At 38.2% G+C, this 19,506-nt stretch overlaps 1 protein-coding gene across 2 annotated transcripts; it reads left to right on the forward strand.

Moving 5' to 3' along the window:
* The first annotated feature begins 205 nt into the window (after positions 1-205).
* mfsd14ba (major facilitator superfamily domain containing 14Ba) lies at positions 206-17,689 on the forward strand. Of its 2 annotated transcripts, none has more exons than XM_079861225.1 (12): positions 206-734; positions 4,586-4,684; positions 7,241-7,303; positions 7,387-7,514; positions 8,133-8,247; positions 8,434-8,652; positions 9,349-9,462; positions 11,886-11,957; positions 12,834-12,946; positions 13,051-13,148; positions 14,219-14,373; positions 17,137-17,689. In XM_079861225.1, exons 1-12 carry the CDS (start codon positions 633-635, stop codon positions 17,347-17,349), a joined length of 1,491 nt encoding a protein of 496 aa, XP_079717351.1. In that variant the 5' UTR covers positions 206-632; the 3' UTR covers positions 17,350-17,689. The 2 variants fall into 2 exon arrangements, with proteins under 2 accessions (XP_079717351.1, XP_079717350.1); XM_079861224.1 differs by having other exon boundaries at positions 207-734; positions 17,134-17,689.
* Positions 17,690-19,506: the final 1,817 nt, after the last annotated feature.

Consider the following 19,506-nt stretch of genomic DNA (forward strand, 5'->3'; position numbering starts at 1 on the left):
AGAAGTATTGATAGATGTATAGATAGATAGATAGATAGATAGATAGATAGATAGATAGATAGAAGTATTGATGGATGTAGATAGATCGATCGATAGATAGATAGATAGATAGATAGATAGATAGATAGATAGATAGATAGATAGATAGATAGATGAGGCCATAGTAATCAGTATAGTGAAGTGTCATCCTCCACTGTGAGCCTTGGTAACATCCTCTGATAAGGTAATAAAGTGTGACGCAGCTCTGTCACTCGCCCAGTGAGAAACTGGTCCATCATCCTGAGTCCAGATCAGCTGAGAGCAGCATCCGCCACTGCACAGGAACCCAGAGCATCACGTGATGCTGATCCAGGAACAGCTGCGCATGCGCTGTTTCACACTCTCACCGCGAGGAGTCGCTGTTCTGCGCACTGCAGTCACGGCACACCAACACACGGCAGACAGAGACAGTGAGACAGCAGCATTTTTTCGGTACAGTCTGGTTTCTGCTGGATGTAAATAACTGAATTGAAAGACTAAACTCATATTTTGGACGGCTGAACCCGCTGTTAAAGCTGGAAGGAGGTGGTGGACCACCGATATGCACTCAGCAGGATGGAGTCTATGTTACTCACACGGGATGTGATGACATAATGATGAAGAAGATGATGATGGAGAAAGGGGAGATAGACCAGAATCACACCGGCCCACAAGTTGTGCTGGTCAAGAGGATCATAATGAAGCATGATAGTCCGGTAAGAATAACATACAATCATACAATAAACATTAACATCCGTTTATCCGTAACGTTAAATACGTGCGCGCGCACGGAGCGGTAATAGCGGATCGGCTAGCTGACAAATCACAACACTTTTAATTTTTTTAAAGAATCGAATCGTCGTTTTATAATTTTGTGTATCTCTAAATATCCTCTTGGGTCTTTACATCATTTCTTTTAGTGTATCAAAACGTGTCATGGGTGATATCGATCGTTTTCATGAAGGTGAGGAGAGATGCTAACAGATTAGCCAATTGAAGCGCTGTGTTCGGCTATTACGTAACACGCGAACGCGCGCACAACACCTATTTATCTGACGCACGCGCGCAATCTGTTGTCATGGGAACGCCGAAATCTTCATTCATTTATTCATTAGTCTGTGATGTCATTTGCTCATCCTGTTGATCTTGTTACCTCACAAGACATTGTATTCCCAGTAAGATGAATGAAGTTCATTTTAAGATCTTACATAAAATGTATCCTGTAATGATACTGTGGTAAAATATATGGATGTTGACAGTTCTTGCTCATTATGTGGGAATAAGGATGTAACACTGATTTATTTATTTTTTCAATGTGATGTTTTCATATTGGCAAACACCTTGATTCTTCCAGATCCTTTCACTTAAAAAAATATAATCTGTTAGTATAAAGGTACAACTAATACTCCAATGACTTTCATTAATTAAGTTAATTCTCTAACTCGCAGCCTACTTTTCCACATTTCTTAAATCTCTTAGGTTGATTAAAAACAAGAAAAGTGACAGATTCTTGAAATAATATGATAATTGTTTTGGTAATACCACTGATGCATAATTGTCCCCTCTGTATGTGTTTATAATGTTAGATTTTTTTGTGAAACTTTACATGAAGATTCAATGTAATTACATTTCTACAATTATGAGGTCGGACCTGTTCTGTCTTTTCTTTCTCTTTATGGTTTGATGCATTAATAAAAAAGTCAGTGTTCAGAGACGTGTCCAGCCTGAAAAAATAAGTCCTTCCATAAGACATTTAGTATATTTATTAATTAATAAAACAAATAATTGTTTGCTAATTTGCTAATTTGTTAAATGCTTAAATGGCAAAAAGCACCCCAATATACATGAAAAAAAAAAAGTATATGTGTGTGTGTGTACATATGTATGTATGTATATATATATATATATATATATATATATATATATATATATATATATATGCACACACATATACATACATATAATGTATGTAAAAAACAAATGTATATATATATATATATATATATATATTAGGGCTGTAATCTCCCAGTCGATTAGTCGATTATTTGGTCGATACGTTCTTGCTCGACCAAAATTCTGATTGGTCGATTTTTTGCCGTGTTCATTTCATTAGTTTTGCCGCGTTCATTTCATTAGTTTTGCCGCGTTCATTTCATCAGGTGGAAAGCACTAATTACTAATGGGGGTGTTTTCAGAGCACCCCTGTTTCACAGGTAACAGTCTGTCTTCAGAACACCCCCCTTGTTTTCACTTCTTTTGGATTTGGATTTTGTGTTTAAGAGTAAAAGCTTTAAGTTAATAGTCTATTCGTGTCTCAGCCGCGAAGTTGAGCTCCTATGTTCAGCCTCGCTCTGTGCGAGCTGCACAGAACAGCTGAAATGATAGTGTCTGTCAGTTATTATAATACATATGACAAAAACAATTGTCTAAATGATGTTGCATATTCCTCAAAAGTTCTTGTGATGATGATGATATCACTAGTTGACAACATAGTACTATTTTCGTAAATCATAGGCTATGATATTGCGCGCAGATGCACGTGATGCAACGCTGCAGAGCCGACAGACTCGTGTGTCAGACTCATTTCAGTGCAAAATAATTAGGTCAAAAACGATTTAATATACTGCAAATAGCCTACTAGTTTTTTATGTTTATTTATAATTCATTTAGGCGGACAACAAGGCTACCAAGTACTGCGCACAGTGCGCAGCTAATTAATGTAACATTTTTTTTCCCTAACATCATTTTTAGTCGATTTTTAGTTGAAAATTTCAGGACTTTAGTCGACCAAGATTTTCTTTGGTTGATTACAGCCCTAATATATATATATACACTCACCTAAAGGATTATTAGGAACACCATACTAATACTGTGTTTGACCCCCTTTCGCCTTCAGAACTGCCTTAATTCTACGTGGCATTGATTCAACAAGGTGCTGAAAGCATTCTTTAGAAATGTTAGCCCATATTGATAGGATAGCATCTTGCAGTTGATGGAGATTTGTGGGATGGACATCCAGGGCACGAAGCTCCCGTTCCACCACATCCCAAAGATGCTCTATTGGGTTGAGATCTGGTGACTGTGGGGGCCATTTTAGTACAGTGAACTCATTGTCATGTTCAAGAAACCAATTTGAAATGATTCGAGCTTTGTGACATGGTGCATTATCCTGCTGGAAGTAGCCATCAGAGGATGGGTACATGGTGGTCATAAAGGGATGGACATGGTCAGAAACAATGCTCAGGTAGGCCGTGGCATTTAAACGATGCCCAATTGGCACTAAGGGGCCTAAAGTGTGCCAAGAAAACATCCCCCACACCATTACACCACCACCACCAGCCTGCACAGTGGTAACAAGGCATGATGGATCCATGTTCTCATTCTGTTTACGCCAAATTCTGACTCTACCATCTGAATGTCTCAACAGAAATCGAGACTCATCAGACCAGGCAACATTTTTCCAGTCTTCAACTGTCCAATTTTGGTGAGCTCGTGCAAATTGTAGCCTCTTTTTCCTATTTGTAGTGGAGATGAGTGGTACCCGGTGGGGTCTTCTGCTGTTGTAGCCCATCCGCCTCAAGGTTGTGCGTGTTGTGGCTTCACAAATGCTTTGCTGCATACCTCGGTTGTAACGAGTGGTTATTTCAGTCAAAGTTGCTCTTCTATCAGCTTGAATCAGTCGGCCCATTCTCCTCTGACCTCTAGCATCAACAAGGCATTTTCGCCCACAGGACTGCCGCATACTGGATGTTTTTCCCTTTTCACACCATTCTTTGTAAACCCTAGAAATGGTTGTGCGTGAAAATCCCAGTAACTGAGCAGATTGTGAAATACTCAGACTGGCCCGTCTGGCACCAACAACCATGCCACGCTCAAAATTGCTTAAATCACCTTTCTTTCCCATTCTGACATTCAGTTTGGAGTTCAGGAGATTGTCTTGACCAGGACCACACCCCTAAATGCATTGAACCAACTGCCATGTGATTGGTTGATTAGATAATTGCATTAATGAGAAATTGAACAGGTGTTCCTAATAATCCTTTAGGTTAGTGTACTTGCACATGCGTATACATGTGTGTATATATTTAGGGTTAGGGTTAGGGTTAGAGGTAGGGTTAGGGTTAGGGCTAAAAATAGTTGAATTAATAAAAAATGTATATAACTTCTTTCCCAAACTCTCTACTGCATCATGTTTGAATGGGAAACATCCAATTTTCACCCAATTTTCCTATTTTCACCCACATAACATCTGTATGTTTCCTTCTTTATGTACAAATGGGATTAAATTGCATTATTAACTCACTAAGAGTTCTCCATAAGAGTAAGACAATACCGGCAAGTGCATATTAAGCAATTCTTCAAGACTGTGAACTTCTGTCAGAACTGGCTTGAGAGTTTGGCGCGGCTGATTTTCTTTTCCCTTTTGTGCAGTGAAGTTTTTTGTGTGTCCCAGAGGAATAGTAATGAGATCAGTCCCATTGAAAGCTGAGGAGTTTGGAAATGTGCCACACTGAAGATTATGATCAGCATTATTAATAACGAGCTGTTTATATTTGTGATGTTCCAGGTCCAGCAGGGCATCGGGAAGCCGAGCGTGTATCATGCTGTTGTGGTCATCTTTCTGGAGTTTTTTGCATGGGGTCTCCTGACGACGCCAATGCTCACTGTGAGTTATTATAATTCTCATTTATATTTGAAGTTCATGTTTATCAGGATAAATGCTTTAATTATAGGTGCACTAAGTTGTTTTGCCAAAATTCACACCAGTAGGTGTCAGTATAAAGTAGAGCTGCACGATTAATCCTTTAAAGGTCCAATGGCATGACAGTTTCACTTTATGAGTTTTTGTAACATTAATATGAGTTCCCCTAGCCTGCCTATGGTCCCCCAGTGGCTAGAAATGGCGATAGGTGTAACCCAAGCCCTGGATATCCTGCGCCGCCTTTGAGAAGATGAAAGCTCAGACGGGCCAATCTGGAATCTTCCCCTTATGTCGTCATAAGGGGAAAGGTCACCTCCCCTTTCTTTGCTTTGTCCGCCCAGAGAATTTGGCCCGCCCATGAGAATATGAGCTGCGCGAGCACGATATTGTTTTTTCCTCAAGAGACATCATGGCTTGCAAATGAGCAAAGCATGGCAGTTGCTCAGTGTTTGGATGTACAAATGAACACAAAAGTATTTTTTTAGTTCCTTCATCCGAGCCTCTGAAGAACCAGTGGGTTCATTTTATTTTCTCTGGAAAATGCGCCGACACAACTTCCCAAAGTTTTCTATGTCTGCACCAAACATTTCATACATACATATATATATATATATATATATATATATGAGGAGTTCAGATGCAAAAGCCTCTAAGTGCCATCTGAAATTTTCTTCTAGAATGATCATTTTTATCAAGCTTGTATGTTTATGTTCAGTTATTTCACTTTAATGTCAATGATAAATATCTGTTAATTGTCATTAAAGTGAAATTACTGAATTTAAAACTTATAAACTTAAAACTTAGAACTTAAAACTTCTAGAAAAATTCTAGAAGATCATTCTAGAAGAAGATTTCAGATGGCACTTAGAGGCTTTTGCATCTGAAGTCTTCATATATATATACAGTACTGTGCAAAAGTCTTAGGCATGTTAATATCCCCACCCCAAAAATGTCCCCAAAAATGGTTGTAAGTCAGTTATTTATATCTTTTGCTGTAGTGTGTCAGTAGGAAATATCAGTTTACATTTCCAAACATTCTTTTTGCCATTAATTGTAATAATCCAGTGAGATTTGTGTATGCACAAGGAGTCTGACAACAGCCGGGATGATCTGATCTCACCATCATCGAGTCCGTCTGTGATTACATGAAGAAACAGAAGAAACTGAGACAGACTAAATCCAGAAGAACTGCGGGAACGTCTCCGAGACGCTTGAAGAAACCTTCCTGCAAAGCTACCTGAAAAACTATGCGCAAGTGTACCTGGACAAAAGCCGTTTTAAACGCAAAGGGTCGTTACACCAAATATTGATTTGAATTAGTTAATAGAAGTTAAATCATAAATAAATTCAATTTGTGATTTTTATTTTTGAAAGCATTCTCACTTTACAGCATTTTAACACAAGTGCCAGTACTTTTCACAGTACTGTAGCTTTGCAGGAAGGTTTCTTCAAGCATCTCGGAGACGTTCCCGCAGTTCTTCTTGGAAAATGGATGGATGGATGATTCAGCCGTGGCGCATCTTCTGGCGATACACGGGAATTCATTCGGCATAACTCTCACAGTGCATTATGGGTATTCTCTATCCATTGAGTGTACATCAGTTGTACATCAAGTGCACTCATCAATCCCACAATGCACCGCAATAATGAGTATTGCGGTGCATTGTGGGATTGATGAGTGCACTTGATATTGATAAAATCCACTATGGTTTTGGACACTACTACAAATGGCTGTCCCCTCAAATAATGCCTGATTTCACCTGAAACAGCCTGAGCGAGTCATTGAATCATTCATTCAAGAGATTTGTTCAAAAACACTGATTCATCCGATAGTGAAACAAGTGAAGTGTATTTATGAGTGAGTCATTGAATCATTTATTCAAACCAATTTTTCCAGATAATTAGAAAGAGATAGATAGATGATTAATTTCCATTAATTTCTAGATGATTTGAAAGAAACAACCATGAAGCACACTCAAAAAATAAAGAAAATTAAAGAGAATAAATCCAATGCTGAAAGTTTGCTAAAGCTAAAAAGTCAAAATGAATCGTCTGATGAGGCGGAGGACCTGCATCCGCATGATCACTGCCTGTACACAGATATAGGGCTGAGAATCAAATTCCAGTCCAGGAATCGGATACTTAAGGTCAGGAATTGAATACTTGTTATTAAAATTTCTATTCCGCTTATCCATTCCTGTGTGTGCATTGTGCAATTAATGTGATTTTCAACTATTCAAGTGCTAGAAGATGCACTCACCTCTCATATAATGCATTCAAAATATGAATAAATACTATTGTAGAATTTAAATAACACTGGTTAACAGAACCCTTATGGAGCTGAAATCACTCCCATCTCTAGTCTCTGGTTTGTTGGGAAGGCAAACAAGAGTCAGGAAAACAGACACATGAAACGACTTGGTGCACCTTTCATTTTGAGAAATGAATTGAATGTTGTTTTATCTGGGTATTGAAATGATTATCACAGATTCTTCATAAATGTGCATTTTTCATCTCTAGGTTTTACACGAAACATTCCCCAAACACACCTTTTTAATAAACGGCCTCATTCAGGGAGTGAAGGTAAGTGTTGTAATATTTTTCACTCCTAAGTTCCTCTGTTGTTGTTCCTGTCGAGATCATTTTTTTCTCATTTGGTTCATCAGGGTCTGCTGTCGTTTATGAGCGCGCCGCTGATTGGTGCTCTATCAGACGTGTGGGGCAGGCGATCGTTTCTATTGGTTACCGTGTTCTTCACGTGTGCGCCCATCCCGCTCATGAGGCTCAGTCCATGGTAAGACCCGTCCCGCCGTGACCTCGAGCAATACGATTGGCCAGATGATACTTGGTAGAGTTACCACAGTCATATCAGGCAATATTGTGATTATGAAAATGAATATCATGGAATCTTCATGTCAATAAGTCATGGAAATCAATCTATCTATCTATCTAGTTTATATTGTTAATAAGATTTTATAATATTCAATATAATCCTTTTTGAATAATTTACCTTAAAAATAAAAGTATGAAGTAAATTTTATTAGTATAGAGTAAAATTAATTTATAGTTACAAAATTGCAAAACTGTATAAAACTTCTCTAGTAAAAAATATTTCAATTTTAATATAATTTTTAAAAATGTAATAAAAATATATAATATTAATAATTATAATTGTATTACATTTAATATAAAAAAAAAAGTTTTGTTATACGCAGCTTTGTTTGTCCAACCAGTGGTGGTGCCATCTGCACATTAATGACACTTCAGCTTTGAAATGTTTTATCCAATAATTCCAAACAACTGGAAAATCTATGGAAATTCATTGTAAAAAGTTTGCGGAGCCCTGGTCTTAAAACAACACCTTTTAAATATTCCCTCTCCATTTAAATAAATAATTTCTTGTTGTTTTCAGGTGGTACTTTGCCATGATATCGGTGTCCGGTGCTTTTTCCGTCACTTTCTCCGTAATCTTCGCGTACATCGCAGACGTTACGGATGTGCACGAGAGGAGTACGGCATATGGACTTGTAAGTGGCTCATTTATTAAATACTAAATGCATTCAGGATATATGAGTGATGCGACTGGCCAAATCAGTGAAGCTAATTTAGGATATTTTTATTCCCAAACTTCTGCATGACCTGGATTCAGTGTCCTTGACCCAGCTGTATGGACGGAGTTACTTACATTCCTCATGCCTGTTTAATGGTTCCAGGTTTCTGCGACGTTTGCAGCGAGTCTGGTCACCAGCCCGGCCATCGGTGCGTACCTCTCGGCCAGTTACGGTGATAATATGGTGGTGCTGTTGGCGACCCTCATCGCTCTGGCCGACATCTGCTTCATTCTGCTGGCCGTCCCAGAGTCGCTGCCCGACAAGATGAGGCTCAACACTTGGGGAGCGCCAATCACCTGGGAACAGGCCGACCCGATTGCTGTAAGGATTTACAGGATATGTTCATAAAATTGTCAAATATTATTTCTTTCTTTGGAAATGATTGCATCTCAGATTGGCACCCATGTTAAAGTTTTTTGGTAAAACTTAAGAATAAGGTTTCAAGTGCATTAGATAACAGGAACTAACAATGAAAAATACTTCTAAAGCATGTAATAATCTTAAAGGGACAGTTCACCCCAAAATTCTGTCATCATTTATTCACCCTCAAGTTGTTCCAAACTTGTATGAGTTTCTTCTGTTGAACACAAAGGAAGATATTTTGAAGAATGTTGGTAACTAGACAGTTGGCACCCATTGACCCATTTTCTACTATGGAAGTCAATGGCCACAGTCAAGCTTGATTACAAACACTCTTTAAAATATCTTCTTTTGTGTTCAACAGAAGAATGAAACTCATACAGGTTTGGAATTTTCATTTTTGGGTAAACTATCATTTTAACATTTACCAATACATTATTAAAATCAAAATCTGTATCTGTTAATTATATTTCATGGACTCGAGCTAACATGATGAATAGTTATATTTCTATGGACTAATTTAATAAATATAGTTAATGCATTGCTATAAGAACCTTATTGTAAAGTCTTAACTTAAATCCTGATATACAAAACATAGCAGACTTGTTTTTAACGAGATACTGGATGATTTATTGATGATGTTTGTGTTTTTCACAGTCTTTGCGGAAAGTTGGACAGGACACAACCGTTCTTCTCATTTGTATAACGGTATTTCTGTCCTATCTGCCCGAGGCGGGTCAATACTCCAGCTTTTTCCTCTACTTGCGTCAGGTAAGGATCCTTGGGTTTATAATGAACAAATGTGACGAATCTATATTTAATGTTCCCATATTAAACCAGCTGTCTGCTTCCATTAAACTTTAATTAGCAGCTCATCCTCCAGGGCCGGTTTATGCAACAACTGAGTGCGTGTTTTCACTGTCTGCTATTGTTTAACACTCCCATGATTCATTTGCTCGGAGGGTGCTGCACTTATTACTGGAAGTGTTTTAGCGGCAACACGCTTCAAATTAAGCAAACAAGTAAAAGTAGGATCAGTAAACAAAAACACTATCATACTGCTCATACTGTCTGTGAAATATGCAAATTTGTGCATGCACGAAGACCAAACAATTTTGCCAGTATATATCACCCTTGCTAAATAAATGTATTCATTTCTTCCAAAAAAAACAGCAACAACTTACTGAACCCACACCCATATATGATAACTGGACTTCACTTACTTAAAGGGATACTTCACCTCTGGAAAGATGAATGTGTATTTAAAATAGGTCATTTATGTAGAAGAAATGTGAAATTATTTATTTGGAACTTTCTAGACTGAGAAAAGCCAGAAAATGTATTTTTGGCTGTGGATGAAAGACAACAACTCCCAGAATGCACTTGCTTCGCTGCCCTAGGAGGCCACTCCCAAGCCACGCCTACCGGTAAGAGAGAGCAGTTTAAAACAACAAGGCTAGGCTACTAGTGAGTATCCGTGAGGAGTTTGCCCGGGATTTCGAGATCGCCCAAAATGTCCGGGATTCGGCTTTTGCATTCTACAGTCGCCATTCATTATGTTTACTGTGGCGAGCAGGACGAGTCTAGGGCCGCGGGAGAACGGCGCGAGGCCGGTGGCGTGATTACTGAGACGCACCGGTCTCGTATCTCTCTCGGAGAAGCGGGAATTTTCTTAGCAATGTTAAAACGCACATCAACCGATCACTTGTTTAGCGTTCATGTAAACACTAATTCAGATTCACCAATCGGAATGAATTCAGCTAGATTGAAACAAAAGGTGTGCATGTAAACAATGAATGGCGACTGCAGAAAGCAAAAGCCGAATCCCGGACATTTTGGACGATCTCGACGGCCGGACATGTCCGGGAAAAAGAGGATGTAACCCCTACTACTCAGCTTTCTCCACAGAACAAGAGCCTGCTAGCTTAGTTTCCAAAGAAAGACGGCTGACACTGTGTGTACATTCTGTGAGTGAGATCCCTCTATGGGCGGGTTGAAAACATGCGGAACAGCTCCTCCTACTGGCTGTAGTCTTTAGCCTCTGGCCAAAAAATACTCCGATGACGCAAAATGGCGATTTTTGCGTCATCGGAGGATTTTTTCCAGACAAAAAATACATAAATCTCTCATCTAAGGGGGATATGAGGGTGGAAAGCACGGTAATTCGAAAATACTACAGGTTTTCTACTAATACAATGCTAAATCCTGGGCCCGGTTTTTCAAAAGGTTTAATCCGGATAAAATTGATCCGGATTTAGTAATCCTTTTTTTTGCGATCCATGATCACGTAATCCAGCTTACTTTTGAGCCAGTTTTTCAAAGCAACATCGGATTGGATCAATCTGATCCGGATAGGAACTTTTCAGGATCACCAAATCCTGTTTACTAGAGCCTTAAATGGAACCAACAGTGTAGCCTACTGGCTTAGCAAAGAACAACAGTTGGCAAAATACCGGTGGCCACAAATAACCATTGTTTATTTTAATTTTAAGAAACAGAAACACTGTAATAAACAGAAACATTTTACTTTCATTATTTTGTTATAATGTTAAATTGCAGATTTTGTTGTTTTACCATATCTCATTAGATGTGACATGCTTCATATATGCTTCAAATATGAAGAAATGTATATATCATCAGTAAACATTGATTTTGTGATCATTCACTTAAAAAAAAAACCTCTCTGGTTTTATTTGGTTCGAAAAATCACAACTGAATCCACCCTTCTGATGGGATCAGGATAATCCTGTTTTTTTGGATCAAATAGATCCCAAACCGAGTTCAAAGTTCTGAAAAACCCAAAGGGCAGGTTTGATCCAGATCAAATTTAAGATCGGATTACATGATCTGATCTTAGTTCAGAATCACTCTTTTGCTTTTGAAAAACCCATTTCCAAGATTTGATCCAATCCGTGATCCGAAATCCCACTGGATTACTTTTGAAAAACTGGGCCCTGAAGTATCCCTTTAATTAAACATGCAATGTAATGAGGTCATGTGACAAGTATGTAGTATTTCACATACTTATCATGTTCCTTAGGAAGTTCCAGGTTTACGTGGATTGTTAGTGGCATCTTGTCTGGCTGTTCAGTTCAGTTCAGTGACGGCTCATTACTGGACATAACAGAGTTAATTCGATTCAGGCCCAGTGGTGCAGACTGATAGTGATGTGGCTCTTTCTCTGTGTCTCTCAGGTCATTAACTTCTCGCCCAAAACGATCGCTGTATTCATCGGCGTGGTGGGAATCCTCTCCATCCTGGCGCAGGTATTTAATTGAGGCAATATTCTTCGCTCTGCCTTATTACTTGTGTCGTTGAGCTGGAAAGGCATCTTGTGAAAGTGGCTCTCACAAATGCTTTCTAATTGAATTGAATTCCTTTAAAAGTTCAGCGGTAAATGTAATGAAATATAGGCAGAGCTGTAATGAGCAGATAGCACGGCACTAGCTGTTTTTTTTAAGTGCTGATGTTTTATTTTTAGCAACCGAGGTGAATTCTAGCAGCTTTGCTTCACTTCTTTTGTAATTCAATACAATGTAGCAATGAAAACGATGAAGTTTCAGTCCAATAATAACACAGCCCTGCATCTGGGGGTCAAAAAATCAGCTGATTTGCGTAAAAAGGCCTACTCTTGATGATGCGGAGTAGAAAAAAAAAAAAAAAAAAACTTTCCATCACGTTTTTCAACCAAAATAAGATTTTAGATTTTTCATATTATATGTACAGTATGTATCAGCTTTAATGCACTTATCCAAAATGACAAAAGCAGTGAAGTATCAAAACATTTGGTTTTAATTAAGTATTCAAAATGTATCATTAAACTGTATAAATGTGTACATTTATCATTAAACAATCTGCAAAGGAGTGGAAAAATGTTCAAACACTCCATTAAATGTCAAATAACTTTACATAAGTTTATAAATAAATAAGCTTTATTTGCACAAAATCTGTCTGGATGTAGTAAAACACCCACAGATAAAGCAGAAAACACTGGCCATAACCTTGAAATCAGGCCATGAAATGCACATAATGTATTGTATTTTTTTAATCAGCACCCCAAAATTAGTAAGAAGCATTGGATTTAATGCAGCAAATATGATGCAGGCCGGTGTAATTATTCATTCCCTTGTGTTTCCCGACAGACGCTTTTTCTTACTTTATTAATGAGGACCATCGGGAATAAGAACACAGTTCTTCTGGGTCTGGGTTTCCAGATTCTCCAGCTGGCCTGGTACGGTTTAGGGTCCGAGCCGTGGTGAGTTAACGTCTATCTAGATCAAGATAAATGCAGACGTTACTTAACAACTGTCTGGTTTAAGAAGAGTGAGTCACGTGATGTTATTTATTGTTGTCATTTAGGATGATGTGGGCGGCCGGTGCGGTGGCAGCCATGTCCAGCATAACGTTCCCTGCAGTGAGCGCTTTAGTGTCACGCAGTGCAGATCCGGATAAACAGGGTAAAGTCTTATATGTCTAATTTTTAAAACTTCTGAGGAAAAACAAAACACTTTTTCTTTAAAGGGGACCTATTGTGGCCTATATCAAAGTCTTGATTTTGTTTTTGGGCTCTACTGGAATAATTTTTCTTGCTTGGATGTTCAAAAACACCTTATTTTTACCAAAATATTCATTGTTGCAGCTCGCCTCTTCCCACTCTGTTTAGTTCATGTCTCTATGAAGCTCCTCCTTCTGAAAAGCACACTGTGCTCTGATTGGTCGGCTGGATCAGTGTGTTGTGATTGGTCAAGCGATTTGAGTGTGTTTGGGAAATGTCCCGCCCCTTACCATAACCACCAGTTTCAACACACTACTAACTCACTCAACCAGGCCCCACCCCTTTATTCTGCGTATTAATTATTTAAATGAGGAATATTGTGACGTGTTTGTTCCCGGAAGAAAACTCTAGACTACAATGGAGGCGTTTCAGGGAGTTCAGAAACACTGACACTGATATACAGAATAACTTTGTGCTTTGGAACTTACAGACCTTTTTCATGCTCAAACTGCAACATTACACACTAAAGACAGTTGAAAAAGCGCAAGAGGACCCCATTAAAATAACTAATGAATTGAAACATGTAAGGGTTAATGCCCGACGAGGTGTCCATTATCAGGTATTAATGGACGACGGCGAGGCGTGAACCGTCCGACGCGCAGCGGAGTCCATTAATACCTGACAATGGACACCTCGAAGGGCATTAACCCGCGTATACCATGGTCACTTGCCAAATAACACATTTTTAAAACATTAGTTTATATTTTAATTAGTTTTACAATCGAAATCTAAAGTTACAAGTTACAAACGATAACTTGGTTTCCTTGGTTACGCCTGACGGTTTATTTAGGTGTACATTATCACTTTTTAACGGACACCCTGCAGCCAATCAGAATCGAGTATTCACCCAGACCATGGTATAAGCATTGAGAAAGTATATAGTGTCACATTTTCACTTCTTGTTGGGTTTTGACAATCTCAGCCATCAAGAGCTTATACTGTGAATATAAGCTTTGTGTTTTGTTACCTTAGGTCTGGTTCAGGGCATGATAACAGGAATTCGGGGTCTCTGTAACGGACTGGGTCCTGCGCTGTATGGCTTCGTTTTCTTCCTCTTTAACGTCGAGCTGAGTGGGATCACCACCATCCAACCCGACTACGACATCCCCGTACAGGTCCCCACACAGGTACACGCTCCGTTCAACCACCTTCACACTCGGTCTGTTTTACAGGAAGAGTTTGCAATTGATTCATTTGCATCATCACACAAAAGCACTCATGGCATATTAAATGCTTAAAATGTTTCTTTTTTTAATGTAAGTATTAAATCTATTTGTGTACAATGACTTTGTTTTAAATTATTATATATATATATGTGTGACCCTGGATAGCAAAACCAGTCACAAGTCGCACGGATATATTTGTGGTAGGGATGTTAAAGGACAATTCCGGTATTTAACACTTTGAGTCTATTTTGTAGTTTGTTTTGGATGAACAAGAGTGGTGGACAAAGAAATTTTGTCAATGGTTCCTGTCGCGACTTTTTGACTATTTTAGAATTGCCCATGACCGCATTTGAATGGGAGTCAATGGCCATGCACAAACATGTCCTTAAAACAACCCTTAACGTTCGTTTTCAAAACTGTGCTACTCACCGAGTGGTTAGTGGTGTTCGTTGATGATTAAAAACAAATATATCGGCGCAATGTATGATTTCAATCCGTTTATTTTTCTATAGTGGAACTATTTTTTCAGATACCTCACAACCGCGTATAAACTTCCGCAACTTCCGTTGCTCTGCTCACGCTAGCCTTCTGAGGCGAGCATAGCTTTTTTTTTTTTCAAGAATTATGATAGTTTTTACTAGTTTAATTCTTATCAGGAATTCGTAGGATTTCAGCGTTGAGGCGAGCATAGCTTCTGAGAGACAGGAAACCGAGCGAAAAGACCTAAAAGACTACAATCAAATGTAAACAGCATCCTTTCCGTTTCCGTTAGCGCAGTAATATCAACGAGCAATTAGTCCTCCAATGGAAATCAATGGATTTTACAAAATGCCAAATAAAACACGACAGAAACTGTATTTCGCTACGCTACTTGTTTTGGAACATCAACGAACATCACTAACCACTCGGTGAGTTGCACAGTTTTGAAAACGAACGTTAAGGGTTGTTTTAAGGACATGTTTGTGCATGGCCATTGACTCCCATTCAAATGCGGTCATGGGCAATTCTAAAATAGTCAAAAAGTCGCGACAGGACCCATTGACAAAATTTCTTTGTCCACCACTCTTGTTCATCCAAAACAAACTATAAAATAGACTCAAAGTGTTAAATACCGGAATTGTCCTTTAACGATTAATCGACGATCGATTAATTGTCGATAATACATTTAATCAATAAAACGTATCGATCATCGATTAATCAGGTTTATGTGCATGCGTGCTGCTCAACCGCAAAACATACAGCGAGCAGCCCGCATGCCGGAGTTATGTTTGGGACCATTTTACACCTTCATCATGACTATAAGTTTGCGTATGCATTCGCAGCCTTTTGTTTTGTGCAAATGTAAGTTGTAATGTTGTGTTTATTTTGTGTAGGCCTAACATACTTATATCTGATTTATCTCATATAGGATGCATAAGAATTGATGTAGTAGAGCTTACGGTGATCCTCTTCAGTTTCAGCGCGCGCAGCTCAAACGGCAATGCACGACTAATAATGACTATTGGACTGTCATATTACATAACATTATAAAGAGAACAATATTGTAATAAAATATTGTGAATTATTTGGGTTTAGTTGCCATAGTCGCATTGCTCCAGAAATAGCGCGTCCACAACATGAGTCATTCTGAATGGTACGTAACTTAGTTCAAGTTCACTTGTGCATTCGCTTCATTTTGTGCAGATATCATTTGTAATATTATGTTTATTTTGTATATATCTGATTAATCTCATATAGGATGCGTTTCTTTGAGTTAAATAACGCGCTAGCAAAGTGCTCCAGTTTGACGGTATTCATTCAGCGCGCAGCTCAAACAGCAATGCACGGTTAATAATAACTATGATTAGGACTGTCATATTACATAACATGAGAACACTGTTTTATTAAATCGTTTCAGCGCGTTGTTCCAGGAAGAGCACGTCCACAACAGTCAAATATTCCAAGCACGCATCTGAGGCGTTGGTGACACTTTTCATTAGTCTTATATTTGATTATTAAATAATTAATTTAATTTAAATGATCAATCACATTGAAACATTTTACAATCCTACTAGCCCTTTATTTAGATTAAAATCCATTCTCATTCATTTGGTGAGGAACATAGCGTTTTGTGCAGTATTTGCACACCCTGTCATGCTGTTGGCCATAGCCGATAGATTAATCGATTAATTGATCGTTAATTTAAACGACGATCGATCATGGGAATTTGTTAAAATTGACATCCCTAATTTGTGGCAATAGCCAACAGTACATTCTATAGGTCAAAATTCTAGATTTTTCTTTTATGCCAAAAATCATTAGGATAATTAATTAAAGATCATGTTCTATGAAGATATTTTGTAAATTTCCTACCGTAAATATGTAAAACATGTATTTTTGTGAGTGAATGCTGCACAATCGTGGACATAAATTAACAACTTTAAAGGAGATTTTCTCAATGTTTAGATTTTTCTGCACCCTCAGATTCCAGATTTTCAAATAGTTGTATCTCTGCAAAATATTGTCCTATCCTAACAAACCATACATCAATGGAAAGCTTTTAGCTTTCAGATAAATCTCAATTTTAAAAAAATGGGCCCGTATGACTGGTTTTGTGGTCCAGGGTCACACATATTATATATATATCTATCACTCATTAGCCGATACATCATAGATCATGGATGGCACCATCTCCCATATTACCTCGTCTAATGTTGATTTCTTTTCTCATTTTTTGCATAGAAGACATTAATCCCCGGTCCTCCGTTCCTCCTGGGCGCCTGCACGGTAGTGGTGGCGTTTATAGTCGCTCTCTTCATACCGGACCACCCGTCGCCACCAGCGACTCCCTGCCAGACCAGTAAGAGCAGCGCGAGTCTGGCCGGAGCCCACACCAACACGCCGCTTCCGGGGAGCGACGAGGACTTCGAACCGCTGCTGGAGGACAGCACTGTGTGACTGTAACTCTCAACCCAAATCACGTTTGGGGAAAAAGAAAAAAAAAAAAAATCGCAAACCCTCCACCTGTCCAGCGACTAACGTTTGGGAGCGAGCTGTATTTATTTAGTGTGTTTTATCTGATTTTTGTTGTTTTGATGAAACGGTTATTGGTTCTGAACTCGGAGGCTTTTTTATTGACCGTTTTTACAGTGTTTAACATTCAGTGTACAAATGAATCAACACTAAGGGCTCGATCAGTAGGATTGGATGCGCTGTGGTGGAGTTTGGTCGTGTTGGTGATTCTTATGGAGTTTGAATGCAAAGCTCTTTATGTACAGTATATAGATATTTGGGCAAAGTGCAGCAAAGGTTATTGTTTATGGAGCTTGTGGTGACTTGAAGCTTATCGTTACTCTCGTAAGATTGAAGAAAATCTGGATGAATTTCATGAAAACAGGGTCATTGCGACTTGTGGTGGGCGATATGATCAAAATCCTATTTCATGATAACAATATATATCACAATATAGTTATTTTATTTCATTTTTGTTATTAAAAATAAGAACAAAGCAGCAAATTACAAACAATAGGACAAATACAATATAAACTAAATACAATTTTTCAGGTACAATAGGTTTATTGAACAGAAATTGAACTATCAGATGTAAAAACAAAATACTTCATAGTTTTCACTGTATGAATTAAATATAAATGTATTATTATTAAAGCGACAAAAGTTATTCAGTCAAGAGCAGTAAGATATTTTCTCTTTTGTTTGATTAACATTAAGGATACAAAGATTAGCAGGTTTATTAGGCTGCTGTCTCTTTAAGACCAAACGCATGGATCCATTACACTGATACACATCTAGACCCAACCGTTTACTTTCACATGAGACATAACTGGCTGTTTACACGAATACTCCACACAATGGGCCTTTTGACATAATTGTGTGTGTATTCGACCATTCAAGTGCAATAAGACGTGAAAGAGAGCTGAATTCACGATCATATGCTGAGAGACGCAGCTTTCCGTGCGCTCAAGCACCGCATTGAGTCCTTCTCACAGATTATAGCGCTTTATATCATGTTTAAACATCAAGCACGTCCCGAATTCGCGATCGCCTCTGAGAGAGGCAGCTTTCTGTGCGCGCACTTTAACAGTAAGCCAGTTATTTTTCACACTTATTGCTCTTATAAACCCTTTTTAACATCAAGCACGTCATGTGCTTTGTCTCATTCATGCGTTTCATCTTTCTAAAGTGTCGCAATATATTTACATACAGTGATATACAGCAAAAATCTCTAATGATAGACATTTTAATATCGCCACGGTATATCATTTTACCGACCAAACCTAATTGCAACCTGAAAGAAAATAAAGCCTATTTTTAGACTTTTCGTGATATTATTTTCATTGCAATTAATCACATTTCCCCCTTCTAAAAAAAGGCTTCATTTCATATGATTTTAACCATGACCCAAGCATGTTCTTGACAGATTTCATGAGATTCACCCTAATAGAAGTTGAGATTAATACGCTGACAGTATTTTTAAACCGTATTTGATGAAAGTTCTGCAGCGATTGCACAAACTTTCTTTATATAAGCCTTAAAGTCACATATCTTGTGGCATTTGACAAGGTTTTAATAGATTTAGAGATGCATCCGGTTGCAAGTGCATGAACTGTATTTGTGGCGATGTTAACCAAACCCGAGACACTAGAGCACCAGTGGTTTGGTGTAGTTACTGATGCTAACGTAGTTCTTTAGGCCAATTAGTTATATCATACGGACACGGCTTGATTGTGAAGTTCATGAATTGTGTGCGTGCGCGCGTGTGTGTGTGTGTGTGTGTGTGAGTAAAGGTTCTATGCAGTAGTGTCGGTAATGATCAAAAATGGCATTAAATTGAGAAGTAAAAAATGTAATGTTGAGTAAAGTGGGTGTTTAAAATCACAATATTACAGTATTGCTTAAAATATTACATTGGTATAAGTGAAATTTTACCTTCATTTTAACTTTCAAGAAAATAATTGGCGTTGAGCTATTGTGCTCAACAATATTTATACATTTCCTTTTACTAAAATGAAAGGATAATTATTAATAATCAGCCAACATCTACGTACCAGCTACCTCGTTTTTAGAGGTTTTGATGATTTTGTGGAATGAGGTGAG

This window comes from Squalius cephalus, assembly GCF_949319135.1.
Source record: "Squalius cephalus genome assembly, chromosome: 24".
In the NCBI taxonomy this organism is placed as follows: Eukaryota; Metazoa; Chordata; class Actinopteri; order Cypriniformes; family Leuciscidae; genus Squalius; species Squalius cephalus.